The sequence below is a fragment of the Salmo salar genome, chromosome ssa02, assembly GCF_905237065.1.
Source record: "Salmo salar chromosome ssa02, Ssal_v3.1, whole genome shotgun sequence".
In the NCBI taxonomy this organism is placed as follows: Eukaryota; Metazoa; Chordata; class Actinopteri; order Salmoniformes; family Salmonidae; genus Salmo; species Salmo salar.
This window is the reverse complement of record NC_059443.1, coordinates 63,434,622-63,458,180: the sequence shown is the minus strand read 5'-3', so window position 1 is coordinate 63,458,180 and position 23,559 is coordinate 63,434,622. Positions and strand designations below refer to the sequence as shown.

General features: G+C 46.1%; 2 protein-coding genes across 3 annotated transcripts; both read left to right on the top strand.

The window, feature by feature from the left end:
* Positions 1-923: 923 nt before the first annotated feature.
* On the top strand, positions 924-6,505 carry LOC106564536 (putative RNA-binding protein Luc7-like 2). The gene is made up of 9 exons (XM_014130667.2): positions 924-1,524; positions 2,010-2,104; positions 2,766-2,864; positions 3,090-3,200; positions 3,449-3,592; positions 3,945-4,121; positions 4,285-4,478; positions 4,585-4,767; positions 5,230-6,505. The coding sequence occupies exons 1-9, from the start codon at positions 1,464-1,466 to the stop codon at positions 5,534-5,536; spliced, it is 1,371 nt and encodes a 456-aa protein (XP_013986142.1). The 5' UTR covers positions 924-1,463; the 3' UTR covers positions 5,537-6,505.
* Positions 6,506-6,991: 486 nt separating this feature from the next.
* cenpm (Centromere protein M) lies at positions 6,992-21,266 on the top strand. 2 transcript variants are annotated; one of them, XM_014130666.2, is made up of 6 exons: positions 6,992-7,198; positions 7,913-7,992; positions 8,223-8,318; positions 8,429-8,508; positions 19,135-19,226; positions 20,379-21,266. In XM_014130666.2, exons 1-6 carry the CDS (start codon positions 7,142-7,144, stop codon positions 20,526-20,528), a joined length of 555 nt encoding a protein of 184 aa, XP_013986141.1. In that variant the 5' UTR covers positions 6,992-7,141; the 3' UTR covers positions 20,529-21,266.
* The last annotated feature ends 2,293 nt before the right edge of the window (positions 21,267-23,559 follow it).

Below are 23,559 nucleotides of genomic sequence, written 5' to 3'. Positions count from 1 at the left end.
ACTCCAATACCCCATGGTATTTATAGTTGTGTTAATATGTTACACTGGTATATTCTGTGTAAGCCAATACCTTATTACATAAAACATTCACATATTAGCTTTATAGTATAATTTTTCGACGAAAAGTGGCTAAAATAATGACACATTACTTCCGTATCAAACATTCACAAGTTCATTGGCTCCCGCAGTCGTCTCTCCAAATTCCTTAAAATGTGACTGGCAAAGACTGCTGTCAATCTGCTCCAAGAGTCAGGAACCTCCCACATTATGTGTAATGTTACCCAGCCTGCTTACTAACCGACTTGACAATGCATGAAAACTCACTTTATCCGGCTTTGGTTGAACACCGCCATTTGCTGTTGATACCGCATTTCGACATTGGTTCAGTCTCGTTGTGTTAGACGGTTTCAAGACGATGTTACGGCTTACTACCCCCGTATTCCTCGATACGAGGTTCCGTGAGAGCCACAGGACAGCTGTCGCCATTTTTCCAGTTTGGGGTGGGCGGGACAGCAATGTTTATGGATGGGTTCAGGGCGTATGTCTATCCGTGGTGTTGGCCGAATGCCAAATGCATTTTATGACGTCAGCAAAGATCAAACAACAAGACATTAATAAATACATGTAATGCACAATGTATGAACAGTCATATATAGAATAGATAATTCCAGACTTTTTGTGTTATGTGCTTCTCACACACTGTCTTTGCCCATATAATCCAGTTTAGGCCTATGTGCATTCATACGCCATCTATGCTACAATTTCATTGCGCTTGTACTTGTACTCAGTTGTACTTGCGCTAACATTGACTAAGATTTATTATAGCGCTTTTTTCTTAAAAAAAAATATACAAACGCGTATAATATCTGACGACAGAGCGATCAAAATGACGTTATGTGCCATTCAGCCTACCAGCGCGCGAGGACTGCAGCATTTTGTGTCGTTCAGCCAACCAGCATTTCCTTCGAGGCAGAGCGCGCTCGGAAAGAGGAGGAAGTCGAAAAATAAAGGACACCGAATTAATATATACGTTAGAATATGTCTATGATATCTACGGTCTAACAAGGGACTGTGGTTGGTCTCACAACTGCCTAAAAACCTTCGGGTTTACCTCAATAATCCGAATTTGAAATTACACTACCCGCCACTCAGCATACTGTCACCTCGCCATACTTCGAGTTGAGAGACGAACGGGGACGGGAAACATTTCGGAATAGGCTTAGCTACCTAATATTTACATTGTAAATTGGTATTACAAACTTGATAATTATAAACGTTAAGGTGGTAGAAGTACTCAAGAAAAGGTTTTAGCGAGCTAGTTTGTTTCAAACTATTCGTCACGAGAACTTGAGGTTCTCTCTGAGAAAAGTTGTTCGACGTCCACGAGCCGTCAGAGGCCTGTGGTCGAGGCTGCATGCAGCAGACACCATCGGCGTGTAGTGTCGGTGACATTAACAAGAAACATGTCGGCTCAAGCGCAAATGCGAGCGATGTTGGACCAGTTGATGGGCACAAGTAGAGATGGTGAGTAAACGACAAGCTACATTGTTTCACTGTCGCTCGATGTTTCAGAGGAAATGTTTTTAACTAGTTGTTATCATGCTAGCTGACGTTAGCTAGCTAAGCTACCTTAGCCTGGGGACCAATGGCTGAATGCTAACGACGGCTAACTACTTGTTGTGTTCACGGTAAAGTAAACACAAGGAACATTCCGTTTCAGACCTTGTCACATTGTTGACGTTTGCTAGCGGGGATATTGTTGGCCCACGAGATGCTACTGACTGGCTGCAGCTAGCGTTGGACAGATAGCTAGTTTATTCTTTAGCAAGCTAATCTAGTTTTGGTTTCAGGAATGAATGATCCACATGGGCATCCGCACCCACCGTAATCACAATTTTGGATAATAGGAAGGTGGTGTCTGGTATGCACACAGCTATTGCCTCTTGTGATTGACATGACATTGCTCACCTCACTAACTCTCTCCCCTTGTCTGATTTATTTTCGTGTAGGGGACACCATGCGCCAGAGAATCAAATTTACAGATGAGCGGGTCTGCAAGAGTCATTTGCTGGACTCCTGTCCTCACGACATTCTCTCCGGCACTGTGAGTATATGACATATTACTTAATCCAGGGGATCCCAAACTTTTTTGGCCTGCGACCATATTTTGATATATATATTTGTAAATCATTGTGGCTAAGACAGTCTATTACAAATCAGTACTTTTGACAGTATTTCAATCTGAAGAAAGTATGGTTTGAAATATTGGGGCGTTCAGAAGATCATCAGGCAATCATTTTGTATGATCTTCTGTGTAGAAAAAAACATCTTCATTGATTTAGTGCCTGGTCTTGTCCACTCTGTTCTAATGTGTCCTGCCATTGTAGAGGGAAACAGAAGAAGCGTACGTGTTCTTGAGAGTCTTATCTTTCAGTGATGGGATCATAATATTTTGTCGCTTAAACAGTTCTAAAGATAGATTCACATTTTGTAGGAAGTAAACAGAAACCGCTCTGTTTATTACAAGTTTACTGATCTAACCCAGGTTCTATGAACCAAGCACAATTAATTTATTGTATTTCGGAGTTCTCTCGTGACCCCATTTTTAAATTAAGCGACCCCTAGTTTGGGAAACACCGTCTTTGTCACAATGGTTGTGTGCAGTAGTGTTTATAGAACACAATGTCAGTTGCACTCCTGAGTACAGGACTTGTAGGTACAGCTTTGAGTGAATGATTTAATGGATGTTTCTTGTCGTTGTATAGAGAATGGACCTGGGAGAGTGTGTGAAGGTCCACGACCTGGCCCTCAGGGCTGACTTCGAGATCGCCTCCAAGCAACAGGAGTACTTCTTTGAGCTTGACGTGAGTCACGTTGGACTGTCACATACCTAGTATACATGTTTACCACACATACACACACACATTTCCTCTGCATGCAAACTCCATGTGATCTGTTGATCAATGGATTGTCTCTTTCTCTCCCTCTTTTTTTCCTGTTTTGTCTCCATGTGGTATCTATTTATCTATTGATGTTTTCTCTCTGATCTGGCGACTTTAAACTCTCCTCGTCATCCCCTGTCACCGCAGGCAGCTGAGCACCTTCAGTCGTTCATCGCTGACTGTGACCGCAGGACTGAGCTAGCAAAAAAGAGACTAGCTGAGACGCAGGATGAGATCAGCGCTGAGGTTGCCGCCAAGGTGACCGACCCCTGTTGTTTGTCTTACTTAGATAGTTCCCCACATGCTCATTAGGTGAATTGACACTGTGTAGTTGGAATCCAATTCCATGGTATGTGTTGTTGTTCTAGATGAATGGATCTGATTAATTTCAGAAAATGACATTTCAACCATGTATAAGAAACTGTAATTAAAATGAGATTATGTCACTTTGTTGCTCTGGTTGTCACTGTGTCATAATTCTAACCCTTTCTCCCTGGTATCAACAGGCTGAGCGGGTCCACGAGCTGAACGAGGAGATCGGTAAGCTGCTGGCCCGGGCGGAGCAGCTCGGGGGCGAGGGGAATGTGGAAGAGGCACAGGAGGTCCTGGAGAAGGTGGAGAAGACTCGCGCAATGAAGAAGGAGGCAGAGGTCAGTTGGCAGGGGTCAAGGATGGTTGTGGTCACAACCAATCGTAGGAGCAAGGAATTGTACTGTGATTAAATAAAGATGAACTTGTTTTTAAAAAAAGTGTATTTGTATGTATATACAAACCTGTTTCAGCAAGGCCTCTTACATGTTTAACAGCCAGGTATAAAAGGAATTTCACATGTGCACTCAAAATAAATCCCAAAGGTCAGTCGATCAGTCATTTGAAAGTGGGTCAGGCATTTGTGTACTATGTCCTAATTAACGTTAGTCTTCAACACCGCAGCATACGCACTAAGAACTTTGCAGTGTCCTAGTTCTAACGTCAGTCTGGTTTACTGTTGCTTTCTCCTAGGACGTATACAGGAACTCGATGCCGGCGTCCAGCTTCCAGCAGCAGAAGCTCCGGGTGTGCGAGGTGTGCTCCGCCTACCTAGGTCTCCATGACAACGACCGCCGCCTAGCTGACCACTTCGGAGGCAAACTGCATCTGGGATTCATTGAGATCCGGGAGAAGCTGGAAAGGCTACGGGTGAGACACACCATATATCAGTAGTCAGAACCTAGTAGGATATCACTAGTTATGTAGATGTTTACCTTGCTTTTGAGGAAGTGTAAAACCTGAGCTGTCTGAGCACAGTTGTTGCGATAGATTTGTGTACTTCGTTACATGGTTTGTTTTTTTCCTGCTACAGAAAGCCGTTGTGGAGAAGCAAGAAGGAATGCGAATGAGAAGAAGGGAGGAGCGTGAAAAGGAGGAAGAGAGAGCAAAGGAGTGGGAGCTGGAGCGAGAACAAGAGAGGGAAAAGGAGAGGGAGCGTGAAACTGAACGTGTACGGGAGAGGGAGAGGGAGAGAGAAAGAGAGAGGGGGGAGAGAGATCGCCGGAGGTGAGCTAAATCTGACTTGTTCCCATCAGTTCAGACGTCAAACAAATGCTTCAAAATGCTCGTTCTCTTGTATTTTAACAATCCTCTTTGATGTATTTTTTCACAGGACAAGATCAAGAAGCGGTGAACGATACAGGGAGGGAGGCAGCTCATCCTCCCATCGCTCGAGACGACACCGCTCCTCTCGTCCCCGGGAGGAGGGAGGAGGAGAGCGGGACAGGGAACGTAAGCATAGACACAAGGACGGGCATCGCTCGCGCTCCCACTCTCACAGGAGCAAGAGGAAGAGGTGAGGCCCGAACAGACAGACAGGAACCATGATGTGATACTTAGAAAATGGCAGATAGCCCTTATGTCACTAAAATCAAGCACCAACTAGAAGACAACTGAATGAAATCAGGAGGTACTACTACCTTTTTTATTTTACCAGGTTGCCTGAACAACAAAACTTGGATGTTTTCTTTTTCCGTTGCAAAATGTTTTTCTATGTACCTTGTGCCCTAATGAACACGACCCACATAGCCCTTATGTCACTAAAATCAGGCAGCAACTAGATTAAAACAGGGAGGTACAACTACCTTTTTATTTTACCAGGTTTTGCCAGTTTTTATATTGTAAAATGTTTTGCTATACTGTGCCCTAATGAATATGAACCAGCTCTTTCCAAACAGTTTGTCTGGGTTTAATTTTGTTTGTCTATCATCGGGTGCTTGATCTTTTACCAATTCCTTATCTGTTTTCTTCTACCCAGGTCTTCCAGGGACAGATCCTCACACACCCGAGACAGAGAACCCCGCTCACCATCTCAGCGCTCTCCGTCTGGGCGTTCACCCTCAGGGCGCTCCCCTTCCCAGGAGAGATGGAGGGAGAGTGGAGGAGAGGGACCACCCCGCTCCCGGGAGCAAGACGACAGACCCGAGCCCATGACGAGGGAAGACCGGGAGAGGTCCACCTCTCCAGAGATGATGGCCAGGGGGAGAGAAAGAGAGAGATCTCTGTCGCTAGAGAGGGATAGACGTTCCAGCTCAGATGGGGAGAGGGAGTCGGGGGAGATATGATACAGAGGGGGACATCCGAGGTCATGTTAGAGCAGGGTTTTTTTAGAAAGATGGAGCAACAGCCCATTCTAATGGGCTCCTTACCCCTTCACCTGAACCATAACCCTTAGATGTTTGCAGATATATAAGATGGAAGCAATATGGTGGAAGCTACACTGCTTATACCTATCTAGACCTTTCAGATCCGCAATCATCAAACGTTTATGGCTAGGTGGGAGGGAGTGAATTGGGACTGGCTGGAAGGGTCCAGGAGGGTGGTGAGTATGTGTGTTCATTCATGTTGAAGTGGGACATATAAATTGGGCGGAGAGGAAACATTGGGGCAAGGAAATCAGGATGGGAGCATGCAAAGATAGTTGGTGGAGCTTTCGATTGGGATGAATGGGAAAGACCTTGAACGAAAGGTAGGAAGTTGGACTCGGAGCAACACTTTATTTCATGTAATAATTGGATATTGGGACAGGGTTAGTAGAGGGAGATGGAAGTTCTACCCATTTAAACGTTTTATTTTAGAAATGCTGTTCTGTTTTTTTTTAATCATCATTATGATTGACAATGTTGATGCGGTCGTCATTTCCTGGGTTCCAACATGGATCCAAAGATCGGTTTCATATGGGGGAGCGCGTATAGTGTGTACAACTTAGATTTATACACAAACAGTGATGAACAACCACATCCTTTGAAAGATAAGTGGTACTCTCAAGTATGTTTAAGACTCTTCACACTAATATGGACATGTAGAATTCAATATAGTTGGCAACGTACACAAGCATTTTACATACTGTAACTTTATTGGTATTCTGCAGAAAACCATGAATAGATGCATACATTTCGGCAGAAACCCATGAACAGACACACACACACACACACACACACACAGTCTTTTTGCTGTCAAGGTGGATGTTTTGGGGGCTCTACCTTGCTGTGCCATCTACTACAAAGTTAATAAAAGTCCTGCTTCCATTGTGACTCATGTTTCCTGTCCATTCTTAATGTTGGAATCCTTAGTTGAAACAACAAAGCAGACACCCCGCCTGCGTTTTGGTAAAAAGCTGAGGGATGGGCCTGGAGAACTGTAACCTTCAAATTAATAGTCAGCTATGGATGCCAGGACTGACCATCCATGATATAAACAATTATGTTAACAATATATAACCTCAAAACAGTTAACATTTAGTTTATTAACATTGGAGTATAACAAGCTTATACTCGCTCATGAGGCGTTTATACATTACAGTCAAGAATCAATGGGTATATCTTCATTTATAAGTTCAAAAATAGATGTAGCAACTATGGTTTCTAGCTTTAATTTACTGTTTATCAAAGAAATATCCAAGTTATTGTGCAAAGTGGAGGTAGCAGCAGGATTACATTTGTGTAGTTACACTTTTTAGACAGTAGATGGCAGTCGTGCTCCTTAAGAAAATGGCAGCAGAAGAAGGAGACGTCATGACGTTTAACGGAAGTTTGAAATTACGCGCCACAAAAGTCATGGATGGAAATTATTTTATTCCACCATAACATTGGAGTTGTCTATGAATTGTAGCTATTTAGCGACAGGATTGTTGAACGCTTTATAACACAATTTGACTTTTTGGAAGTAAAATGTCTTTACTCAAACCATTTAGTAAACTTCCTGGACTAAACACGGCCAACATTATGGTAAGTGGTCCTGTAAGTAACGTTGGCCTAGGTAGCTAGCAAACATAACTAATTACCAAAGATTCTTATCACTCTAAACCAATTGTGACATTACTGCTATCCAGATTATTGCTACATTTACGTACACAGAAGTTAATATTTGTATCTATGTTTAGTTATTTTTATTTTATTTCACCTTTATTTAACCAGGTAGGCAAGTTGAGAACAAGTTCTCATTTACAATTGCGACCTGGCCAAGATAAAGCAAAGCAGTTCGACAACATACAAAAACACAGAGTTACACATGGAGTAAAACAACATACAATCAATGATACAGTAGACAAAAATAAGACTATATACAATGTGAGCAAATGATGTGAGATAAGGGAGGTAAAGGCAAAAAAGGCCATGGTGGCAAAGTAAATAAAGTATAGCAAGTAAAACACTGGAAAGGAAGATTTATATTTTGAAGAAAGTTCAAAGTTAAAATATAAATAATATGGTGCAAAGGAGCAAAATAATAAATAAAATAAATACATACAGTAGGGCTAGTAGTTTGGGCTAAATTATAGATGGGCTATGTACAGGTGCAGTGATCTGTGAGCAGCTCTGATAGCTGATGCTTAAAGCTAGTGAGGGAGATAAGTGTTTCCAGTTTCAGAGATTTTTGTAGCTAGCTGACACAACACCGCTAACTCACCCGTTGTTACTCAATGAATGTGTTTATTATTTTAGCTGGTGGAGAACGAAGAGCAATTTCAGCAGAAGTTAGCTGACACTGTTGTTCTTCAAGAGAAGACTGTCAACGTCAACGTGTAAGTACTGAATTGAGTTCTCAACTAGCGAGCTAGGTAGGGGTTTTGACTAGATGGTATACAGCTACGGACGGAAGTGACTTTTCGTAGCATGTTAGGTTAAAAAAAGGATTGGGGTTAGCTAAAATGCTCTCCTAACCTGCTACGAAAAGTAATTTGACGAAAGTAGCTGTATACCATCTAGTCACAACCCTTCTAACAGTCTTGTCTTCTTCTTTCTGTACCAGAAGGTTGGCCAGAAGCCTCCCGCTACCCGTGGAAAACGAGGAGTCTCGGCCGCGGATAGATCTGGTGGTTTTCATCATTCACCTAACCTCAGAGCTCAGGTACATTCACATACAGACAATAAGAACCATCCATAGGGAGATGGACCTATTGTGTGGCTTTACTGGCCTCTTCTTCCAGTGGTAATGCTACTGCTTTTCTCTCTCCTCAGCTTCCAGTCAGCAGAGACCTCCCTCAAGTATTTAGACCCAGGTTACTTCCAGGGCAAAGTCTGCTTCCTGGTTACCAATGGTAAGGAAATGAACTCGCCTGTCTATCCTTCTCCTTTATCCATCTTTCATCACAATTATTATATATATATATATATATATATATATATTTTTTAAAATTTATTTATACTTTTATCCCGTTTTCTCCCCAATTTCATGGTATCCAATTGGTAGTTAGTCTTGTCTCATCGCTCAACTCCTGTACGGAGTCCCCCGAAATACAACCCAGCCAAGCCAGACTGCTTCTTGACACAATGCCCGCTTAACCCGAAAGCCAGCCGCACCCATGTGTCTGAGGAAACGAAGGTTACGTATGTAACCTCGGTTATGTGAGCAATATGAATCACTCCAATATATTGGTATCACTCCGCGGCGGAGGGATACATCCGAGGTGAGGATTTACAGATTTACTCCCGTGTACACCTGTGTCACAGCTGGGGTCCGCCCCTATATATAGACCCCATGGCTGCGACACACGTTCTCCACATCATTTTTGAGGTGCCTCTATTTATTCTTATTTTTTTAAGTTCACCTTTATTTAACCAGGTAGGCCAGTTGAGAAGAAGTTCTCATTTACAACTGCGACCTGGCCAAGATGAAGCAAAGCAGTGCAACAAAAACACAGAGTTACACATGGAATAAACAAACGTACAGTCAATGACATAAAAGAAACCTCTGTACATTTACATTTAAGTCATTTAGCAGACGCTCTTATCCAGAGCGACTTACAAATTGGTGCATTCACCTTATGATATCCAGTGGAACAACCACTTTACAATAGTGCATCTAAATCTTTTAGGGGGGGGTTAGAAGGATGACTTTATCCTATCCTAGGTGTTCCTTAAAGAGGTGGGGTTTCAGGTGTCTCCGGAAGGTGGTGATTGACTCCGCTGTCCTGGCGTCGTGAGGGAGCTTGTTCCACCATTGGGGTGCCAGAGCAGCGAACAGTTTTGACTGGGCTGAGCGGGAACTGTGCTTCCTCAGAGGTAGGGAGGCGAGCAGGCCAGAGGTGGATGAACGCAGTGCCCTTGTTTGGGTGTAGGGCCTGATCAGAGCCTGAAGGTACGGAGGTGCCGTTCCCCTCACAGCTCCGTAGGCAAGCACTATGGTCTTGTAGCGGATGCGAGCTTCAACTGGAAGCCAGTGGAGAGAGCGGAGGAGCGGGGTGACGTGAGAGAACTTGGGAAGGTTGAACACCAGACGGGCTGCGGCGTTCTGGATGAGTTGTAGGGGTTTAATGGCACAGGCAGGGAGCCCAGCCAACAGCGAGTTGCAGTAATCCAGACGGGAGATGACAAGTGCCTGGATTAGGACCTGCGCCGCTTCCTGTGTGAGGCAGTGTCGTACTCTGCGAATGTTGTAGAGCATGAACCTACAGGATCGGGTCACCGCCTTGATGTTAGTGGAGAACGACAGGGTGTTGTCCAGGGTCACTCCAAAGTTCTTAGCACTCTGGGAGGAGGACACAAGGGAGTTGTCAACCGTGATGGCAAGATCATGGAACGGGCAGTCCTTCCCCGGGAGGAAGAGCAGCTCCGTCTTGCCGAGGTTCAGCTTGAGGTAGTGATCTGTCATCCACACTGATATGTCTGCCAGACATGCAGAGATGCGATTCGCCACCTGGTTATCAGAAGGGGGAAAGGAGAAGATTAATTGTGTGTCGTCTGCATAGCAATGATAGGAGAGACCATGTGAGGATATGACAGAGCCAAGTGACTTGGTGTATAGCGAGAATAGGAGAGGGCCTAGAACAGAGCCCTGGGGGACACCAGTGGTGAGAGCACGTGGTGCGGAGACAGATTCTCGCCACGCCACCTGGTAGGAGCGACCTGTCAGGTAGGACACAATCCAAGCGTGGGCCGCGCCGGAGATGCCCAACTCGGAGAGGGTGGAGAGGAGGATCTGATGGTTCACAGTATCAAAGGCAGCAGATAGGTCTAGGAGGATGAGAGCAGAGGAGAGAGAGTTAGCTTTAGCAGTGCGGAGAGCCTCCGTGACACAGAGAAGAGCAGTCTCAGTTGAATGCCCAGTCTTGAAACCTGACTGATTTGGATCAAGAAGGTCATTCTGAGAGAGATAGCAGGAGAGCTGGCCAAGGACGGCACGTTCAAGAGTTTTGGAGAGAAAAGAAAGAAGGGATACTGGTCTGTAGTTGTTGACATCGGAGGGATCGAGTGTAGGTTTTTTCAGAAGGGGTGCAACTCTCGCTCTCTTGAAGACGGAAGGAACGTAGCCAGCGGTCAAGGATGAGTTGATGAGCGAGGTGAGGTAAGGGAGAAGGTCTCCGGAAATGGTCTGGAGAAGAGAGGAGGGGATAGGGTCAAGCGGGCAGGTTGTTGGGCGGCCGGAAAATGAAGAGGAAAATGTAGAGAGGAGGGAGTGAAAGGATGCCAGGTCCGCAGGGAGGCGAGTTTTCCTCCATTTCCGCTCGGCTGCCCGGGGGCCCTGTTATGTATACAGTGTGTGCAAATGAAGTAAGGAGGTAAGGCAATAAATAGGCCAATAGTGGCGAAGTAATTACAATTGATCAATTTACACTGGAGTAAGATATGTGCAGATGAGGATGTGCAAGTAGAAATACTGGTGTGCAAAAGAGCAGAAAAAAAACAACATATATGGGGATGAGGTAGGTAGTTGGATGGGCTATTTACAGATGGGCTGTGTACAGCTGCAGTGATCGGTAAGCTGCTCTGACAGCTGACGCTTAAAGTAGTGAGGGAAATATAAGTCTCCAACTTCAGTGATTTTTGCTATTTGTTCCAGTCATTGGTAGCAGAGACCTGGAAGGAAAGGTGGCCAAAGGAGGTGTTGGCTTTGGGGATGACCAGTGAAATATACCTGCTGGAGCGCGTGCTACGGGTGGGTGTTGCTATGGTGACCAGTGAGCTGAGATAAGGCAGAGCTTAACCTAGCAAAGACTTATAGATGACTTGGAGTCAGTGGGTTTGGCGATGAATGTGTAGCAAGGACTAGCCAACGAGAGCATACAGGTCGCAGTGCTGGATAGTATATGGGGTTTTGGTGACACAACGGATGGCACTGTGATAGACTGCATCCAATTTGCTGAGTAGAGTGTTGGGGGCTATTTTGTAAATGACATCTCCGAAGTCAAGGATCGGTAGGATAGTCAGTTTTACAAGGGTATGTTTGGCAGCATGAGTGAAGGATGCTTTGTTGTGAAATAGGAAGCCGATTCTAGATGCTTAATGTGAGTCTGGAAGGAAAGTTTACAGTCTAACCAGGCACCTAGGTATTTGTAGTTGTCCACATATTCTAAGTCAGAGCTGTCCAGAGTAGTGATGCTAGTCAGGGGGGCGGGTCTGGGCAGCGATCGATTGAAGAGCATGTGTTTTGTTTTACGAGCTTTTAAGAGCAGTTGGAGGCCACGGAAGGAGTGTTGTATGGTGTTGAAGCTCGTTTTGGAGGTTTGTTAACAGTGTCCAAAGAAGGGCCAGGAGTATACAGAATGGTGTCGTCTGCGTAGAGGTGGATCAAAGCATCACCCGCAGCAAGAGCGACATAATTGATATATACGGAGAAAATAGTCCGCCTGAGAATTGAACCCTGTGACACCCCCATAGAGACTGCCAGAGGGTCCCTCCGGTTTGACACACTGAACTCTGAGAAGTAGTTGGTGAACCAGACGAGGCAGTCATTAGAGAAAGCAAGGCTGTTGAGTCTGCCGATAAGAATACGGTGATTGACAGAGTCGAAAGCCTTGGCCAGGTCGATGAAGACGGCTGCACAGTACTGTCTTTTATTGATGACGGTTATGACATCGTTTAGGACCTTGAGCGTGGCTGAGGTGCACCCGTGACCAGCTCGGAAACCAGATTGCATAGCGGAGAAGGTACGGTGGGATTCGAAATGGTCGTGATCTGTTTGTTCACTTGGCTTTCGAAGACCTTAGAAAGGCAGGGCAGGATGGATATAGGTCTGTAACAGTTTGGGTCTAGTGTCTTCCCCTTTGAAGAGGGGGATGACCGCGGCCGCTTTCCAATCTTTAGGAATCTCAGGCGATGCGAAAGAGAGGTTGAACAGACTAGTAATAGGGGTTGCAACAATTGCGGCAGATAATTTTAGAAAGACAGGGTCCAGATTGTTTAACCCAGCTGATTTGTAGGGATCTAGATTTTGCAGCTCTTTCAGAACATCAGCTGTCTGTATTTGGGTGAAGGAGAAGTGGGGGGGGTGCAGAACTGCGGGGGGTGCAGAACTGTTGGCCGGAGTTGGGGTAGCCAGGTGTAATGCATGGGCAGCCGTAGAGAGATGCTAATTGAAATTCTCGATTATCGTGGATTTATCAGTGGTGACAGTGTTTCCTAGCTTCAGTGCAGTGGGCAGCTGGGAGGAGGTGCTCTTATTCTCCATGGACTTTAGTGTCTCTAGCACCGTAGAGGATTGGAGTGATCCGTATAGCTCACATAATCGTGGTTACATATGTAACCTTCGTTATGAATCACTATATTGGATCACTCCAATATATTGGTATACCTGTACCAGATTAGTTGGTGCTAGAGGGACCTGGCCAGCCAGCGGCCAAGTCCCAGTGCGGGAACAAGACGCAGGGACCGTCACTGTGGAAGGGGTTCCCGACACAGTCCCCGGAAGGGGAGGTGACGCCCAGGACCGTTGAACCCACCGCAGAGGGAGGTGCCACATTTACCTGATAGTTCCTATCAAAGGTGCAAGAGGAAGCCCAGCTGGCCACAGCACAGTTCTCAGTGAGGGGCACTCCTATCAGTAGAGCCCAGGATGCAGCCACACCTCGTGTTGAGTGTGCCACCACAGATCCCAGCACTGGCATGCCAGCCAGGCGGTATGCTGTCGTAATCGTGTCCACGATCCAGTGAGAGAGCCTCTGCTTTGATAGCCCCTGCCCCCAGGACTCTCTCACCATAACAGACAAAGAGCTGGTCTGTTGTTCTCACTGACCGTGTCCGCTCCACATAGGCAGCCAGTGCACTCACAGGGCATAGCATGCCGGAGGGAGGCCCAGACTCCCCCGCCACTGCCGGGAGGTCATAAGCAGACAGGATAAAAGGGATGTTCACATGCCTGTCTGACAACCTTCGGGAGGAATGAAGAGTTGGGGCGGAGAGATATACTCCTCCCCTGGTGTCCATCCTTTAGCACTCAGAACTTAACAAAAGAGCATGGAGCTCACCCACCCTCTTCATGGAAGTAATCGCTACCAAGAAAACCACCTTCATAGAGAGGTGTTTCAGGGAGGCAGACTCGAATGGTTCGAAGGTGGCTTTGCCAAAGCTGCCAAGACCAAATCGAGATCTCAATTTGCCATTGAGCGGGTCCTAACTGGACGCAGGCGACGAACCCCCTTCATAAACCTGGAGACCAAGGGATGGCGTCCCACTGGCCTGTCCATCCACCCCACATGGCAGGCAGATATTGCGGCCAATTACCCTCTGCGTTGAGGCTGCCAAGCCCTCATCCAAGCGAGACTACAGGTATTGGAGGACATACTGCACCCAACATGACTCGGACACAACCTCAATACCAGTGTACAAAGAGCAGAACAACCGCTGGCACAACTGGTATGCCGCGGTTGTAGCCGGCACCCTTGTGCTCTGCATGGTGTTCATTACACACTCCTGTAGTCCTAAGATGGACCATTGGTACCGTTCAACGGCCCATCCCACAGACTGAAGCGGTGCGGCCTCGGATGCCACAGAGTTCTCCGGCCTGAGACAGCAGGTCTGGTCTCAGGGGAATTGCCAAGTTGTCTCAGACAACAGGGACAGGAGAAGGCTGAACCAGGGTCATCTGGGCCAGTATGGGACCACCAGAAGCAGACGATGCTCTTCCATCCTGGTCCTGTCCAGCACAGCCTGGATCAGGGGAAAGGTGGCAATACGTAAAGCTCCAGTCCTGGCCAATCGTGAGCCAGAGCATCCAAGCCCAGAGGCCCTGGTGGCTCCAACATGGAGTACCACAGGGGGCAGTGTGCATTGTCCAGGGAGGCAAACAGGTCCCCTTGCACCCTCCTGAACTTGTCCCACAGGTGCTGCACCACCTGGGGATGTAGGCTCCAGTCCCAAGGTGGCGGGCCCTCCCTTGAGAGCATATCCGCTGTCACACTCAGGATGTCAGATACGTGCGCTGCGCATAGACGCTTGATGTACCTGAGCCCAGAGGAGCTCCTGTGCTATAAGATTGAGGCAGTGTGACCTCAGTCCACCCTGATGGTTGATGTAAGCCACCACTGTGGTGTTGTCTGTTCTCACCAGGACATATCTTCCTTTCAGATGTGTAAGGAAAGACCGCAGGGCCAGCAGTACAGCTCAGCGTTCTAGTGTATTGATGTGCCTGCTGCTCCAAGGGGGTAGCCAACAGCCGCTGGCCAACCTGCCCTTGGTCACACACACCCCCCGAGCCGATCTGGGAGGCGTCTGTGCTGACCAGCTCCCGGCGGTACATCCTCAGCATCTCCACCCCACCTGAGAGAAAGGAGCGACAGCGCCACCTCAACAATGCCCTGAGGCCGTGTGCGGTCACTCGCAGCTGGCGGTGACGGTGGCGCTTCGGTTGCAGCCGGTGGGAGTTGAACCACCGTTGAAGAGGCTGGAGGAATCATCAACGAGGCCGCCATCAGCAAGCCCAACAGGCGTTGTCAGGGCAGATACCACCCGCCCCTGCCGAAAGTGGTCGATAAGATCGCCTGAACCCTTCTGGTGGGCAGGTGTGCTCTCATGAGTACTGAGTCCAGTTCCATGCCAATGAAGGCCACCCTTTGGGTGGGTGTCAGATGACTCTTGTCGTTTACTGTAATGCCCAGCCTGCCGATGTGGATCAGGAGTATGTCTCTGTCTGACAGGACCTGGGTCCTGGTCGGTGCACAAATCAGCCAATTGTCCAGGTAATTGAGGATCAACCATCCTCGGGACGTGGACAGCGTCCATGCACTTTGTGAAAGTGCGGGGTGCCAAGGAGAGGCCGAAGTGAAGAACCATGAATTTGTAAGCCGTACCTTTTGAAAGTGAATCGGAGGTACTGCCAATGAGCTGGGTCAACAGGAACATGAAGCATCCCCAAGGTCCAGCGTCACAAACCACTGGTCCCTGGGCACGGGCTGCAACACACGGCTGGGGACAGCATGTGGAACCTCAGTACCTTCAAGTACCAATTGAGTTTGCGGAAGTCCAGAATCGATCAAAACCCTTATTCTCTTTTTGAGACCACAAAATAAGCGGAGTAGAACCCACCTAGCCGTTCTGATGTCTCGATCCTGCAGATGGCACTCTTGTCGAGGAGTGAGGATGGTTTTCTTCAGGGGGTTGGCCACCGTGGTGACACGAAAGGCACCTAAAGGACGGGGTCCGGCACCGGAATTGGAGTCGGTACCCCTTGAGCGTTATGGACAACACCCAGGGGGACTCCACACCCTCCTCCCACTTTCGCACGCTGTGTTGCTCCCGTTGTCGTCCCTTAGCACAAGGCGATGGGGCAGGAGAGGGACCCCACCTTCTGGAGCAGGGAAAGCAGACAAGACACCTCCATCACTTCCCGGAGGAGCTCCTATGTGCCCTACTGCAGGTAGGCCTGCAGCAGCATGGCTGCGTTGGTAAGGCAGCCAAGAGAGAAGAGGGACCCATATGTGGCTTTCAAGTCCGCATCAAATACTCTGGGGGGGTGGGGGTCCCGCCCTCGGAGAACTCTCCTGCAAGGGGAACAGGGAACAGCTGTTGTTGCCTCATGCCCCCGTCCAGGACTGGCAGCAGATGGGCTCTGCCTGCGGTGGCTCTGGCCTCGCTTCCTGGGAAGGGTACTGGGCCCAGTAGAGGGACTAACAGCTTGCTGCTGCACCACTCCTGCGGGAGGGAGCTCGTCCCCAGCCCGAGCCTGGCCGACCCACACAAAACAGGCATCCAGCAGGGTGTTCCATCGCCCTCTCTCTGCGTGGCTCAAACCCAGGCAGTGCATACGAGGTATGTGGATGCCCAGGAGGGATGCCACATCACTCCTGTCACGAAGGGAAGCCCTAAGCTCAGCCAAGCCAACAAGGCCACGGAGCAGGGGTCCGACGCCCTGGGAGAGCTATGTCGTGACACGCTTGGAGGAATAGGAACCCGGTGAGGGATAAATTACCCAGTACTGCTGCAAACACTGGGTAGACCCCTGTTGGGGAAAAACAGGCAGACAAAAAAACAGCAACCAGGTAATGGATTTGATTTATTTATGCCAATATTACCTACCGGTTTCATATCCAAGCAGTAAAAACAAAACCATATGGAGTAACACCCGTTAAGGAACTCTAAAGTTAATGTCTCAACGAGGTGGAAAGCCCACTACGATACTCTTACGCTCTGCAGGGGAAAGAAAATGCAGGATAATTAAAAGAGAACCAGCAGCATGTTAACCTGTTGCGGAAAGACGTTCCGCTAGCGGAACCCCGTTTGCCAACAGCCAGTGAAATAGCAGGACGCCAAATTCAAAACAACATAAATCTCATAATTCAAATTTCTCAAAACATACATGTATTATACACCATTTTAAAGAAACTTTTCGTTAATCCAACCACAGTGTCTGATTTCAAAAAGGCTTTACAGCGAAAGCATACCATTGTTAGGACAGCGCCTAGACAAGAAAAACCACACAGCCATTTTCCAAGCAAGGAGAGGCGTCACAAAAACCAGAAATACAGCTATAATTAATCACTAACCTTTGACGATCTTCTTCAGATGACACTCCCAGGACTCAATGTTACACAATACATGTATGTTTTGTTCGATAAAGTTCATATTTATATCCAAAAACCCCATTTTACATTGGCGCGTAATGTTCAGAAATGTTTTGCCTCCAAAACTTCCGGTGAATGAGCACATCAATTTACAGAAATATACATCATAAACTTTGATTAAAGATACAAGTGTTTTACATTGGATTAAAGATAAACTTCTCCTTAATGCAACCGCTTTGTCAGATTTCAAAACAGCTTTACGGCGCAAGCACATTGTTCAGTATTCTGAGTACAGCGCTCAGCCATCAAAGCAAGCTATACAGTTACTAGCCAAGTTGTGGAGTCAACAAAAGTCAGAAACAGCGTTATAAATCTTTACTGATCTTCGGCGGAATGCACTCGAAAGACTCCCAGTTCCACAAGAAATGTTTGTTTTGTTCGATAAAGTCCATATTTATGTCCAAATACCTCCGTTTTGTTCGCATGTTTACTTCAGTTTAGCTCACTAATCAAAATGCGCGGGCGCAAAGGCTAGACGAAAAGTCAAAGTTCCCTTACAGTTCGTAGAAACATGTCAAACGATGTCCATAATCAACATTTAGGATATTTTTGTCATAAATCTTCAATAATATTCCAACCGGACAATAGCGTATTGAATACAGAAGAAAAAGAAAGAACGCCGTGTTTCACGTGACCGCGCACTAATGTCTTTCGGGAAGCCTGTTGTTTTGAGAGCTCTTATTCGATTCCCTGTCAAATTACAAGCCTGAAACAATTTCTAAAGACTTGACATCTGCTGGAAGCATTAGGAAGTGCAATTTGACCCCACAGACACAGCATATTAGAAAGGCAATCACTTAAACTACAACCCTCAAAATCTCCCACTTCCTGGTTGGATTTTCCTCAGGTTTTTGCTTGCCATATGAGTTGTGTTATACTCACAGACGTTATTTTAACAGTTTTGGAAACTGTAGTGTTTTCTAATCTACATTATATGCATATCATAGCTTCTGGGCATGAGTACTTTGGGCACCTCATTCATCCAAATACTGCCCCCTAGCCCTTAGGGCAATTCACAACACACACACGGAACAAGCCAGTCGGCAAGTTGTGTAAGGTAAATTACAGTTTGTGGCAGCAAGAGCCACCAATATATTAATGCGCAAGGAGTCGTAGTGTAATGCTAATGAAACGCAAGCATGACAAACCAGGGGCGGAAGATGCAGATCAACCACGCACAGCGAGTGGAGCACTGAAGAGGGGCTTCCATGTGGCCAACTGTTCCAGGCTGCAAACAGCCAGTGAGTATACTGCCACGCAAGATATTACACTTACCAGTGACTTACCAAGCGAACTTCAGAAAGTTTGTACCTCAAAACATACAGACGTCCGCCGATAAAATGAAAGAGAACGTGACGTGACCAAGGGGTCTATACAGTGGGGAGAACAAGTAGGAAAACCTGCAAAATCGGCAGTGTATCAAATACTTGTTCTCCCCACTGTATATAGGGGCGGACCCCAGCTGTGACACAGGTGTACACAGAAGTAAATCTCTAAATCCTCACCTGGGATGAGAGTGACACCAATATATTGGAGTGATCCAATATAGTGAAACATAATACTGTACACCTGGCGACCGTGTCAGCATGCATTGCGCCTGGCCCGCCACAGGAGTTGCTAGAGCGCGATGGGACAAGAACATCCCTGCCGGCAAAACACTCCCCTAACCCGGACGACGCTGGGCCAATTGTGTGCTGCCCCATGGGTCTCCCAGTCCCGACAGAGCCTGGACTCGATCCAGGATCTCTAGTGGCACAGCTAGCACTGTGATGCTGTGCCTTAGACCACTGTGCCACTCGGGAGGCCCTCACTGATCACATTCTATCATCATTATGTTGAAAGATTTCTATCATCTGTGTGTTTGTGGTGTGTCTGTGTCTCCTCCTCCAGCTCGTAATGTGTCAGTGCCCCCTGAGCGGCTGGTCTCTGTGAGGAAGCTGGCTGCATCCCTCCACTGCCCCTTACTGTGTGCAGAGGATCAGGTATGAGTCAACTGTATAAGTTAATGCATAGACATGATTGACAGGCAAAACACTATTTGTATTTATTATGCATCACCATTAGCTGCTACCAGGGCAGAAGCTACTCTTCCTGTGGTCTGGCAAAATTAAGGCAGTTATACAATTTTAAAAACATGATTTATTTGTATTTAACCTTTATTTAACTAGGCAAGTCAGTTAAGAACAAATTCTTATTTACAATGACGGCCTACCCCGGCCAAACCCGGACGACACTGGGCCAATTGTGTGCCGCCCTTAGGGTCTCCCAATCACGTCAGGTTGTGATACAGCCTGGAATCGAACCAGGGTCTGTAGTGGTACCTCTAGCACTGAAATGCAGTGCCTTAGACTGCTGTGCCACTCGGAAGCCCCAAATACATACATTACAATACATTTATAAGAGAATTCACAATACACTGTGTGCCCTCAGGCCCATACTCCACTACCACATATCTACAACACAAAATCTATGTGTACATGTGCGTATGTTATCGTGTGTATGCATGCATGTCTGTGCCTATGTTTGTGTTGCTTCACAGTCCCCGCTGTTCCATAAGGTGTATTTTTATGTTTAAAAAAATTATAATCTGATTATACTGCTTGTATCAGTTACCTGATGTGGAATAGATTTCCATGTAGTCATGGCTCTATGTAGTACTGTGCGACTCCCATAGTCTGTTCTGGACTTGGACTGTGAAGAGACCATGTCTTGTGGGGTATGAATGGTTGTCTGAGCTGTGTGCTAATCGTTTAAACAGACAGCTCAGTGCTTTCAACATGTCAATACCTCTCACAAATACAAGTAGTGATGAAGTCAATCTCTCCTCTACTTTGAGCCATCCAAGGGCCAGCCGTGCTGCCCTGTTCTGAGCCAATTGCAATTTTCCCTATGTCCTTCTTGGTGGCACGCGACTGAACAGTAGTCCAGATGTGACAAAACTAGAGCCTGTAGGACCTGCCTTGTTGATAGTGCTGTGAGTTTATTGTTTGTTTATTTCATGAAGCTTGTGTTATGAATAGACTGACAGGTAATACAAACTCATTATCTTTTATAAGTGTGTCATTCTGTTATTTCATGAAATTAGTTTTTTCCCATTATTTATTTCCTCCATCTTCCTTTCTTTCTCCACTCAGACAACAGAGGGGGTGACCACGGCAGCACACCGATTACTGGCCATTCTCAAGGTAGCGGCAGGTCTTGTCCCTATGGCAACTGGTCTCTACCTGTCCACCTTGACCCGCTGCACTGTGCCCTCTGACATTGACCAGCAGAACTTTGAGTGATCTTTGACCTTTAACCCAGAACATCACCTGGACGAGCCAAGTCTGGTTGACCAGGTAGTTACATGGACGGTTACTTGTGCTCAATAGCTATTGCGGTCTCTAAAACCGAATAATGTAACAGGTTTATATAGAGTGGACTGCATGTCATATTGTATTTTTTTTTTAATATATATATATACAGTATGTTTACCATGCACTTAGTACCTTTTTTTAAAAATACATTTTTGGTTTTGTTCACATTGTAAACCTTTAACAATTTACAAAAAATTCTGCTTTGATCTCATTTGTAAAGAAATTGTCTGGTATCTTTGTAAATATAATTGAGGTTACACACTAAACTTACTTTTTAGAATGCCACTTGTTGCTGTGTCAATATACTGACATTAGGTGGAGTGCCTGCTGCCTGACGAAAGCCATTGGTTCAATGCCTCCAAATTGCTTTCTGGTTGCTATAGAAACAGGATGATAGAAAGGACGTGGTTTTCTGGGTTACGCCCAACATAGTGACGATATTGAACCATGCAATTGATATCCCCTTATCTTTCATTATGTAGTGTTTCTTTGACCTATGTGAGAAATAAACGGCTTATCTAGTTGATACAATCTTAAAGATGCTTTATAAAGGTTTTGTAAAATTTCAGCCAATAGTTTTGAACGTGCTCACGAGGCAAAACGGGTTCCTGAAAATTGTGTACAACGTCATCCATTTTGTATTAAAAAATTCTGCAATTCGTACAATATGTTGCAAATGTGTATGTGCTTAATATCCTGTTCAACCTCTTTAATTGTGAACCAGCTGTTTGAAGACTCCTGACCTCCTCACCCCTACCTGTCTCCTTCCTCCCACCTATTTCCTCTATCCCTAAACTCTAAGTTCACATCCCCTTCCTGTTCAGATCAGGTTTTTTGATAACCCTTGGTTGAAGATCTCCAGTGTGCTATCCCACTGGACAAAGACATCAGTTCAATGTCATTTGATTGAGTTTTCAACTAACATAAATTCAACGTGAAATTAACATATTTGAACCATGTAATTGAATTTAGGTTAAAAGTTGGGTGAAAAAAAGAAACATTCACGAAATCCCTTTACAGTGAATAATTTTTTTGCAAATCCAAGTTTTCCACATTGATTCAACATCATCAAATGTATTTGAAATGGCGTGGAAACAACATTGATTCAACCAGTTGGTGCCTAGTGGGATATACATTCTCTCCTCATCATCGTTCTCTCCCTTTCATCTCTTAAGGTGTCTCTGTCCATCTCGTGGGTGTCTTCCTCTTGCTCTTTACCCCAGTTCTCTACTGCTCCTCAGGGTGATTCAGTGTGTGTGTGTGTGTGTGTGTGTGTGTCGTGACTGGTTTAAACATCTTGTTGACGTCTATGTCGGCCATTGTTGGCTCTAGAGAATGAGGGATCTGTTGCCAAGTCTTTTCTGCGCTGTAGAACATGACAAAATGAATACTGCATTTCAGAAGGGTTTTGCATTCTGCCATCTGAAATGGAGGTGTCTGCACAGCGTAACACACACAATCTGCAACATGTAGACATACATACACACTCTGTGCTAAATCATTCAGTATGTAGTAAGTATGCAGGGGGTGACTGCTGACAGACAGGCTCAGGTGGAGACACGAGGATGCACACGTCTCTTCCTCTTGCTGATCAGGGCTGGGCAAAAGGAATAACCAGCAGCTAGGTAGAGAAGTTGAATGGTGTTTCTCGCTGTTGTCATGTGAACCATAATCTGTTATCCATAAAAAGTGTTAATGGATACATTTTGTGGAGTGTTCAGAAAAATTACAGGTTGGGAAGCTGCTTGAGACTTGGTCCTGATTAGAAAATATTGGGGACACAGGTTTGGGATCCACTGTGGTTTAAGGTATCATGTTTCCTCACTGATAGATAATGTTGTTGGACACCATGAGAGGTATCCTGTTTCCTCACTGATAGATAATGCCGTTGGACACCATGAGAGGGGGGGAAGACCCAATACTGGGAGGACGGACACCTATGCTAGTGGTCAGTCATGTGTGAAAAATACAATTCTATTTTAACTAGGCAAGTCAGTTAAGAACAAATTCTTATTTACAATGACAGCCTAGGAACAGTGGGTTAATTGCCTTGTTCAGGGGCAGAACGACAGATTTTTACCTTGTCAGCTTGGGGATTCGATCCACCAACCTTTCTGTTACTGGCCCAACACTCTAACCACTAGGCTACCTCCATTAGGGCACATCAATCACTTTGCAGGTGCATATTGAATTCAGGGAAATGTCCTAAAGAAACGGGGGTGGGGATTAATGTGTGTGTGTGCCTGCTGGTGAGTGTGTATGTAGCACTTAGGTGTGTTGAGAGATCATGGACGTGTTTTAGTCAAAGGAGGAGGGGGTGGGGATAGATCGCTGACTGACTGCTTGCTGACCTGCACAACAGAAACCTCTATTAGGGCTCATCAATCAGTTTGCAGGTGCATATTGAATTCACCATAAACCTGAAGTGGCTAAGATGGGGGAGCACCTGAGACCAATGGATGCTTTACTTCTTGATAGTTACAGAATGAATAACCTATAAAATGACTTTCACACGTCTCCCGTGGGTTTTTTCATATGGTTGACTCTCATGCCCCTGGCCTGGGGTCAGCCGGTCCGGTGGTCTGGTCGGTGGAGACCGGCTGTCCTTGGCGACGGGTCAGCAGAAAGAAAGAGACGGATAAAGAGAGATAAAGGCAGGCCGGTCACACGAGATGAGAGGGTGTCACAGTGTCTGTCACGTCTGCAGTGCAGTGAGTGACACAGCCAGCCTATTAATAGTTGTTCCTTCAGCAGGGCAATTAACCACAGCTTTGGCAATCAGCTCAATGCCAGCCAGGCTAATGCCAAAACACCACTTTTCATTTGACTGGAGACAATGGAAAAAATGTTAAAGTTTTACCATTACCATTTTGCCCCTAGGCAAATGTCAATTTATTACAAATCATGTGGACTTATAATGTAGATTTAAGCAGCACCACAAAGAAATTGCTGAATCCAG

Excerpts from the sequence above, each read along its gene's own strand:
- LOC106564536 (XM_014130667.2), top strand. The coding sequence starts at position 1,464 with ATGTCGGCTCAAGCGCAAATGCGAGCGATGTTGGACCAGTTGATGGGC. Across the intron at positions 1,525-2,009 it reads GATGGGCACAAGTAGAGATG|GGGACACCATGCGCCAGAGA; the intron begins GTGAGTAAACGA and ends ATTTTCGTGTAG. Across the intron at positions 4,479-4,584 it reads GGGGAGAGAGATCGCCGGAG|GACAAGATCAAGAAGCGGTG; the intron begins GTGAGCTAAATC and ends ATTTTTTCACAG.
- cenpm (XM_014130666.2), top strand. The coding sequence starts at position 7,142 with ATGTCTTTACTCAAACCATTTAGTAAACTTCCTGGACTAAACACGGCC. Across the intron at positions 8,319-8,428 it reads CACCTAACCTCAGAGCTCAG|CTTCCAGTCAGCAGAGACCT; the intron begins GTACATTCACAT and ends CTCTCTCCTCAG. Across the intron at positions 19,227-20,378 it reads TACTGTGTGCAGAGGATCAG|ACAACAGAGGGGGTGACCAC; the intron begins GTATGAGTCAAC and ends TTCTCCACTCAG.